We start from the raw sequence: 10,431 nt of genomic DNA on the forward strand, positions 1-10,431 counted from the left end.
ATTCTTTTCCTCAAGAATATTTTTTTTTTGTCAGCAACGATGTATTTGTATAATCTACTCTATTTTAATCTAGGGGGGAGGGGGAGCCTATACAGATCCAACTAGTCCAAGGAAGTGTTTTGATACAACTCTTAGATTTTTTTCGCTGCAGGTGAGGTTTGAACCCTCACTTACAGCTCAAAGAGGGGTGGCCACTGAGTCATTGGCCTAGTGGTTTCCCTCAAGAATATTTGCTCTTTAGTACTTCAATTCTACCAATTTCTGTTAACCAACTATGGAAGCTAGAAAAAATTAGGGTGGATTTGATCAAAAGCAGCATGTTGTACCTTTACTAGTACCATAACAGGATCTAGGTAGCAATATCACTGTGTTCAATATCCATTTACAGGGTAGAATCTTTCGGGTACAAGCCTACCAGGTGTTAGATTTGTTAAAGATATAAGTGTGCAAAATCAAGATTACAACAATACTAATTGATAGTTATGTTTTCATTTTCTTTATTTATTTAGTCCAAAGGGAGACTCAAGTCATATAAGGGGAAAGGGTAAGGTTTGAGAGTCAAATATGAATTTCAGAATCAAAGTCTGACCAACTAAATTGTGTTTTGTAGACAACAATAATTGATAGTATTAAGGCTTAACCAGTGTTTTGAAAATCGGACCGGACCGGCCGGTTCGACCGGTTGAACCGCGAACCGGCCATGGCTTCGGTCCGGTTCACTGCCAGGTTTGACTTTGTCAAGAAACCGGTCAAAAATCGGTCGGACCGCGAAACCGCTGAACCGGATTTGAACTGGTTATTTCCGGTTTTTGAGTTTTCCTTTTTTTTTTTTTTTTTTTTTTTTGCAAAATGTAGTTATCAAGATTCGAATTCAAGACCTTTGTAATAGAAGACCAATGTAGTAACCGTTGCACTATCACATCTTATTAGTTTTTTTTGATAACTTATTTATATAAAACAAACACTCATATTTCTTTTATTCCATTTTTTTTACAAAATATTATCCTTTCATGACTCTTTCTTTTTAATCTTCAACACACACACACACACACACACTCTCTCTCTTTCTCTCTCTCTCTCTCTCTATCATCTTTTCTTTTGCCACTCATTTTTTAATCAAATCTCTTTATTTTTAATTTATTGATGTTTCCTTCCATATTTTAATTTTGTTTTTGTCCATTAAATTTAAAAAAGTTAAAAAAGAATTATTTTTCTTTAATCCAATTTATTTAATACCACAACCACTCACTTTTATCTCATTTTTTGTTTCTTATCAAATTTGCATTTCTATTTTCAATTCTCTTGATTTTCTTCGAACTCCAAACTTCCTTTTTTAAATTATAAATTTAAATTCCAAAATGTAAATTAAAATTTAAATTCACAATGTCTAAATTCTCATAGACGTGAATTTTGTATAATTTCAAATATTGTGATATTTTTGGATTATATTTAAGATTTTTTTGGTAGATATAATTGAAATTGAGATGAAATTTATTTGTTTTAACTTATAATTTAAAAAATTTATTTTTAAAAATCCAAGTTATTCAAAAATAGTAAACTTTTCATCATATAAAGTATTAAATTATCCATTACATGTCTTATTTTGTGCACATATATATTTATATAAATTATTTTTAAAAAAATTCATTGAACCGAGGTTGAACCGGTCCGACCGGTTGAACCTCGACCCTTTCACTTCACCGGTTCGATTAACGGTCCGGTTTTTAAAACATTGGGCTTAACGAAGCATTCTACCCATATTCAACTTTTCTTGGGCCAGTCATATGACATTACCATTATATCTCACCTAACAAACTCACAATTTGATGAAAAAAAAAAATAGTGGCTGTTGGACTTTTAAATTCTTCCTTTAATTGGAACATTAACAACTCAAATCGTTGGAGGTTTAGTTGTGTAATTGCAAAATTCATAATTGGACTTTTAAACTTCTCTTATAGTTGAAATATTAGTCCGTCGTCAAGTGTCTAATTCGATCCTTTCCCTTGCCCTTTCCCTTAGAGATGGTTCATCAGATGCCAGTCCATGGTTCGCCAAATCGGCCGAGTCCGAGTTGACTCGGCCGAGTCATAACCGGAACTGGAGTCACCGGTACGATACCGACACTTGCATTGCCGTTTCACCGGAATCCGAGTTGACTCGGATTAACTCGGTCGAGTCTGGGAGGGAATTTGGATGGGTTTATAAGTCTCCTGAGAAACCTCAAGAGTTGCCGACTTTTGAGGTTTATTCGAGATTTAGGTTTGTAAAATCACAAAAGTTTTACGAAAGGTTTTGACAAAAAAGACAATCGCCTGAACCAGAGTTAGTGGGGTCTCTTTAGGTCTTAGTAGCAGCTGCCTCCTTAGGTGGTTATCCCACATCGGATCACAAAAGTCTTACGAAAGGCTTTGACAAAAAAAAATAAGGCCCCATGCATCTCAGTCTTATACTATAAAAACTCATTTGATTGCTCACCACCAGCTTGTGGGATTGTCTTAATACTATAAAAACTCATTTGATTGCTCACCACCAGCTTGTGGGATTGTCTTAATGCGCTTGAACTGGGACATGTATCCACCAAGCTACACAAACTCGCACCCCATTCTCAATTATTCCTGATTTATTTATTTATTTAGTTGTGAGAGTGTAATTATTGTGCTTCATTTTCTCTTAATCCAATTCGATCGCATTTTTCAACGGTAAGCACATTCAGCTTGTTTAGTTTAATTGTCTAATCAAGCTGTGACAAATGGTATCTGTACCGGTAGCAACCAGCCCTTTTTATTCATTCAGGGAAAGAAAAGAAAGCAATGATGCTTAGCATGTATTCAATTGTGGAGTCCTTGTTGCTCTTATTTTAAGTTGATGGAAAGCAAGCAATAACGGGATGTAATGTAACCCTTTATTTTTTTTTTATTTCTTTTTTTGGAATTTGGAGGATCATTATGTCTTGAAGAATTGCAAAATCATGTATTAATAGTCTCTGATTTATAATGCTGCAAGAACTATTCTGTCTACGAGTGGCTATTACCTTTTGTTTATGGACTCTCCACCATGCCCAAAAGAGGTTTCTGTCTTCTTGAATCTAATTCTTTTTCAAGGACCCCGCCTGCCACTTGACAAAGCTGAATTCAAGGCACACGTGTTTTGTCGATGCACATATTTGGCATACACGTGCACTTGTTGATTTGTCTCGAATGATTGGTTCATGATATGCTCAGAATTCTTTTGCAGGTATGAACAAATTGCTCTATTGCATCTTACAATTCCACTGTTGTCTTTGTCTATGGATATATTGTGGTAATCATCTTAGCCATTTATTCCCAAGGGGTACTGCAAGAATTAGCAATCCTTGTTTAGAAGGTGTGGTGTATTTTCTAATGGTGCATGATCATGATCTGTGGTGGAACATAATTCACAGCTCAGTCTTACCTAATTATGTTTTGAGTGTTTTGTTCTTATGTAGTCAAAGGAAGGGCTGAAGGATAGTATGTCAATCTCAGAATACTTTTGGATAGAAAAAGAAGAAGTGGAGGTTCAAAACACACCATGTACGGTAAAACAAGCTTGATTCTTCATCATGCTGGTTAAGCAGTACTGATTCCATTTCTTTCCTACAAAGTAATCAAACTCTACAAGAAAGAGGAAACACTTGGAACTTAAAAGGGAGTCTAAAGCTTAATCTCAGTGTCCCTAGCTGAAAAGGAGACGAAGTTGAGCATAACATAAATGAGTCGAAGAGGACCCTCCAGAACAAATCATTCTGAATAATTAAATTCAGAATCAGGAACCCACTTTCATGCAAAAAAAAAAAAAAGATGTCCTTTCGAATCAGGATCTTCCAGCATCAGCCTTGCTTTTTTCTTGAAACACCCTTTTAATTGGATAACTCTTGTGATATAAAGATGTAAAAAACAAACTTCTCAAAAGCTAGAGAATTATTTCCTCCTGTGGGTCAATTGAAAATTGCAGATTCTCTGCGTAGGCATAAAGCATTTCATCATATACATAGATATTTAGATGATAAATCTTCATATAGTTACAACAGGCCAAAAAAGAAAAAGACATAAAAAAAGGATAAAATGTGGGACAGATACTCTATACCTTTACTAGCTTCTACTTTTATGGAAAATAACTAAGATAGTAATATGTTGTTCTCGATCAACAGTTTCTACAAACTTTAAGAGAGCTAGCCTTGTTAGATTCTATATTCTACTTCCACCTTGCACCCCACCATTGTCCTTTGATCACAAGTCAGAGATGTTCTTTGGCTTGGTGATGTTGAAGGTCTCCTTGGTCTTGTTGAGGGACTTGCATGAACCGAATTTGCAGGGGTCAGCTTCAATCAGCAGTTGAACAACTTCGCTCATTGTTGGGCGAAGAGCTGGATTCCTACATGTGCAACGGATGGCAACTCGCAGCATCTTAATCATTTCATCCTTGAAAGAACCTGAAATTTTCTTGTCTAAAACTTCCAGGGGTCCTTCTTTAGTCTCCACCTTGGTTGAAACCCAATAGATGATATCCTTGTTCTCTCCATAGTCTGCCTCCACTGGCTTCTTCCCGGTTATTAGTTCCATCAGTACAACCCCAAAGCTGTAGACATCACACTTGGTGGTTGCCTTGGAAGAATATGCATATTCTGTCACAACACGCAAGTACCATAAGAACTTAAGCATTAGGCTGATGGGCACTCTCTCAGTAATATAACTATACATGCCAACTTTTAGGAAACCCTTGGAAGCAAATCATAGTAGTAACTGTAATTTCAGATGACTAGGATAGTGTTTTTGGATTTCTTTTCATGGTGGCCCGAGAGTATAATTTCCTACTCGACGGTGGACACAGTTGCAGGCTTGCAGCTGTTGTGACAAATTTTTAGTAGACTAAATAATTGCCAATATAATGATTTTAACTAGTTTCTTTTTTAACTACCATTGCACGAGTTTGAAGACTCTCTGATCAGGATGTACCAATTTGAAAGGCAAAAAGATTATTTTCAGTATAGAATTACCAAAAGTTGATGTTTGGTTTGTGTGGTTCAAGGATCAAATACCTGGGGCCAAGTAACCATAAGTCCCTGCAATAACTGTGGTTGTGGAGTCTTTCCCTCCTCTTGCCTGCAAAACCTTTGCTATCCCAAAGTCTGCAACTTTTGGTTGGTAATTGATATCCAGTAAGATATTGGTAGACTTGATGTCTCTGTGAATTATGGGGGGCAAAAGATCATGGTGTAAGTAGGCCAAACCCTGTGCAACTCCCAGTGCAATCTGATAACGAGCAGGCCAATTCAGAATGATCTTTTCTCCATGAAGTGCATCCCAAAGGTTACCATTTGGCATGTATTCATAGACCAACAAGCTACAATCCAAACTGGAGAAGTAGCTGTACAACTTGACAATATTCTTGTGCCTTATGCTTCCTAGAGTCTCCACCTCAGTTTTCAGCTCCTTGTCTAGAACCAGTTGATCATCTGAAACATAATCTTTAGCTTTTCTGCTCCAGAGCTTCTTTACCGCGACAACTTCTCCATTGCTTAACTCAATTTTATACACTGTGCCAGAGCCTCCATAACCAACTATATTCTTATCAATCATGGATTCAATGATCTCACGTTGATCAAAACTTACACGATGGAAACTTTTCACATCAAATGAAAAAAAAGAGGAGGTCAAGGTGTCCTCATGCTCCATCATCGCCCTATCGTTGTGAAACCATCGCTTTAGAAACAGGACAATTCCAACTATGACAATTCCTACAGATATCCCAATCACCCAAATGTGCTTTACCTTTCTTCTGTTGTAAGCTGGTGAACAAAGGGGAAAACCTCTACGGGATGCATTTAGATGGTTGGGCACACAAAGGCCTGGATTTTGCGAGAAACTTTCCAGCAGACCTGATCCCTCTACAAAGGGGGGAGGTATGGGACCAGAGAGCATATTATTTGAGAAATTCATGGAATTTGGCAAGAGTTGAGACAGACTTTGTGGGATATTCCCTGTAAACAGATTGCTAGATAAATCGAGAACATTAAGTGACTTTAGTAAAGATAGTGACTCAGGGATGGAAGAATTAAACTTGTTCCCTTGAAGGAGCAACAAATTGAGCTGTTTAAGGTTGCCAATTTCAGGAGGCAATGAACCAGACAGGAGATTGTCGCTGAGATCAATCTTTACAAGATTGATAACTCGAGAGATCTCAACAGGCAGAATGCCTGAAAGTCTGTTGTTCTGCATGAAGAGTTCTGACAAATTTTTTGCACCTTCAATTGTTTTGGAAATTGAGCCATTCAAGTGGTTATTGCTAACATCAATGATTGACACATGTGGAAGGCCTAGAAGCCCTTCAGGAATTCTGCCTTCCAATTGGTTGTGATTAACTCGAAAGCGCAGAAGAAAGTTACACTTTGCATAACTTTCCGGGATTTCTCCAGAAAACTTATTGTCAAGAAAAAGAAAGTACAACAGTTTACCTCCATCGCATACATACGCTGGCAGTTCTCCAGACAGCTGATTTTCTGACAGGTCCACCCCTACCAGAGGAGAAAATCTTCCCAGATTTTCTGGAACTTTCTCTGTCAAATAATTCTCATAAAGGGACAACAAAGTCAAAGTGGTTGAATTTCCGAGGAATGCAGGAATCTCTCCAGTTAAACTGTTGTTGTAAAGCTGCAGGGATGCGAGGTTGGGAAGGCGCCATAGAGCTTCTGGAACCTTGGTGAATTTGTTGACAGACATGTCTATATCAACAAGTGCAGTCAAATTACCAAACTCCTGAGGTATTTCACCCTCAAGTTCATTGTAGTATAGCTCAAGCTGTTTCAAATTCTTCAGCTGCCCCAGCTCCGACGGGAGCTTGCCAACCAAGTAATTTCCACTCAGCTCAAGATCAGTGAGGGATGTCATGCTGCCTATTGATGCTGGGATTCTGCCATGTAATTTACATGTGGTCAAGATCACTGTCTGGAGCTTTGTCAGCCTGGAGATGTTCTCGGGCAATTGCCAGAAGTTGAAGCCTTCATTCTCATTGAAGTTCAGCATCTCGAGGTTGGTGAGATTTGTAAATGACACAGGAAAGTTGCCCTGGAAGTAATTGTAGGACAAGTCCAGTGACCTCATAGAATTCAAAGGTGACAAGTCTGGCAACGACCCAGTGAGATAGGCAGAGCTCATTTCCAGCTCTTCTAAGAGAGAGCAGTTGGTGATACTGCTAGGAAAGCTACCATGGAGATTGTTGTGGCCAAGACGAAGAATCCTTAACTCAGGCAGATAAGAGCACACATCTTCAGGGAACTGGCCAGAGAGTGACCATCCAGAGATATCAATCTTCTCAACATACCCTTGGTTATTGCAACCAACACCTTGGTAGTTACAAAAATTTTGGTCTTTACTGACATCCCAATTAGACAAAAGGTTCCCCGAGAGAGACGTCCTCATCAGAGTAAAGAACTGAGACTGGTTAGCAGCTGTGGTTCCTTGACAGCAGCAGAACATGTGAAGTATCAATAGAAGAGGGCAAAGGATGTAGTGATGATCCATGACAGTTTATATATTTAAACTGATAGCTGTATTTTGGAAATGGAAGAGATTGAAGGTAGTTAGATTGGTTGTTGCGGAGGAGGGGAAGAGGAAGAGAAGAGGTATATAAATGGCTTGATTGATGGGATTTTTGGGTGCAGTAGTAACTAGTAACAAGCCATGATGATGATGAAAAAGGAGGTTCGTGCAGTAGTGTACTGGCACTGCTGAATGAGATGGGGAGTGCATATCTTTGCTAAAGAAGCTTTATGTTTATACCCTCCCACTAGCACTTGTAGAGAATAACATCAGTGTGCACTCCTTTGTACAGATGAGATGTTTGAATAAACTGCATCTGATCCTTGCTTCTGCATGATAGATATCAATAATCTGCACCTTTTCTTGTGATAAAAACGTTGGAACTTTGGATGAAGCTCAAGCACCATACAGGTACATCGATACTAAGAAGTTACTTAAAAAGTTTGAAATTGAAAGCTCAATTTGTTATGCCATGTACAGTGTCTAAGCTTTATCTTCTTGTTAAGCAAATTTTTTATCACAACATACAATTATTCTTATCAGCATATGTAGCTTGCGTCCATATTTGCAATATATATAGCCTTGGGGCCCCATGTTCCATTCCTAATGTTTGGTGTTTTTGCTGTTATTTGTCTCGAGCTGTCGATTACTTAAATAGGTTCTTGCTCTAGTTTGTGCTTTTGCTCCCCTTCCGTTCGGACTCCAAACCCCATAAATTTTTTTTAGGTACGGATTAAGAAATAATTCCGTTATCCGAATTCATTTATTCTCACAAAAAAGCGGGTCGGACACAGAATATAGATTCTGACCCGTATTCTACCAAGATCCGAAAAATACATTAATAATTATAAAATATAAATATTTCTAGATACAATAATAATTCTTTTACCAAAATTAACAAATCCTAATCTTGTTGGGGCCTTATTTCTAAATACAATAATATCTCTAAATACATTTATTTCTAAATACAATAATATAATCTTGTATAATATTTCTAAATATATTATTTTTGTTGGGTTTTATTTTTTTTCGGATGGACCTGGACCCGTCGGACCCGACTCCGGGACCCTAAGCACAAGACTCGTCAGGTATATAGGTCGGGTTAGGAATTGGTATATTATAACAGTCTGGTCCAAAATTTTCAATTCCGACCTGTTGACAGCAATACCTTCTATCTTTTGATTCTCTCATAATGCTTCTTCAAAGGGTCAAAAACCTGAAGGGTTCCTAAATTATTGCCGTTATCTATTTTTGACCCATCATCTAAATTTTATTTCTGATTGGCCCTTGAATAATTAAAACTGCATACTTTAAGGATTTCTGGTGACTTTAGACTTAAATCTGGCCAGATTTAAAGGGCATTTTTGTCCATTCATAACTAAAACATCGAGACCAGTATTAGAAATGCTAAAAAGAGGTAATCCTTAAAAAATTGAAGGATTACCTCTTTTTAGGGTTTTTTATGCTAATCCAAATACTTCAACTAATGGACAAAAATGCCCTTTATATCCGACCAAATTTATGTCTAAAGTCACTAGAGTCCTTAAATGTGGATTTTTAATTGTTCAAGGGTCAATCGAAAACAAATTTTAAAAGAGAGGCCAAAGGGAGACAACAACAATAGTTTAAGGCCTCCCTAGATTTTTTATTCTACTCCAAATAATCATCTTTCTTTTTGTAACCTGAGTTCACCCTTTGAAAACCCAAGTTTTCTAATTGATACATTTTTGTCAGAAAAAAATGCATCATGCATCTATCTTAGTCAATTATATTTCCCTTCCTAACATATATTGCAAGCATGGGGCTTGTTTGCATTTGCTCTAAGCAATCTAATCACAGTTATGAGATAAAACTTGTTTAAAGTGCTCTCATTCACTTCTAACCTTTGCTTTTGTGCTCAAAAACACTAGGTGACGTTTGGTAAAAAGGTTTCGGAATAGGGAATTGGAATAAACCCTATGATTCATGTTTGGTTCACTACTATCGGAATTGAAATTTTGGAATGATGCCTAAAAATTTAGCATTCCACCATTCCTTACTAAGTTGGTGGGTTTTGTCCAAAACCCAAGTGTGATTCCCAAATCTTATAATTACATAATATTTAGTATAATTAATATTTATATATATTATATATATTTATACATTTATATTTATATTTATATTATAATATATACATATATAATATATTATAATTATATATTTTATTATAATATTAGTATATTATATAAATATATATTATAATTATTTAGTTAAACATAATTATATTTATATAATATATATTACAAATTTATTAATATTATATAATAATATATTTATAATATATATTTATATTTATAAATGTATATTCTATGTGCATATAATTATAATATATACATGTATATAATATTAATAAATTATATTTATATTTATTATTTTAAATATAATAATAACTATATTTAATATGTAATATACATTATATTTATATAAAATATTAGTATAATTAACATTTATATATTATATAATTATAATTATATATTTATATTTATATTATAACATTTGTATAATTATAATTAATTATATATTTAATATTTAATTTAATTAGTTACAAACTTATAATAATGATATTATTATATTATAATTATATATTATAATTATTTAGTTAAATATAATTATATTTATATAATACATATTATAAATTTATTAATATTATATAATAATATATTTATAATATATATGTATATTTATAAGTGTATATTATATGTGCATATAATTATAATATATACATGTATATAATATTAATAAATTATATAATTGTAATTATAATTATTATTTTAAATATAATAATATATAATAATGATTATATTTAATATGTAATATATATTATATTTATATAAAA

General features: G+C 34.9%; 1 protein-coding gene across 1 annotated transcript; it reads right to left on the bottom strand.

Annotated features, from left to right (window-relative positions):
- Positions 1–3,955: 3,955 nt before the first annotated feature.
- Positions 3,956–7,914, bottom strand: LOC113712840 (receptor protein-tyrosine kinase CEPR1). Its single transcript, XM_027236439.2, has 2 exons — positions 5,057–7,914; positions 3,956–4,642 (listed from the first exon to the last, which is right to left on the bottom strand). The coding sequence occupies exons 1-2, from the start codon at positions 7,536–7,538 to the stop codon at positions 4,248–4,250; spliced, it is 2,877 nt and encodes a 958-aa protein (XP_027092240.1). The 5' UTR covers positions 7,539–7,914; the 3' UTR covers positions 3,956–4,247.
- Between the last annotated feature and the right edge of the window lie 2,517 nt (positions 7,915–10,431).

The sequence above is a fragment of the Coffea arabica genome, chromosome 10e (genome assembly GCF_036785885.1).
Source record: "Coffea arabica cultivar ET-39 chromosome 10e, Coffea Arabica ET-39 HiFi, whole genome shotgun sequence".
Lineage (NCBI taxonomy): Eukaryota > Viridiplantae > Streptophyta > Magnoliopsida > Gentianales > Rubiaceae > Coffea > Coffea arabica.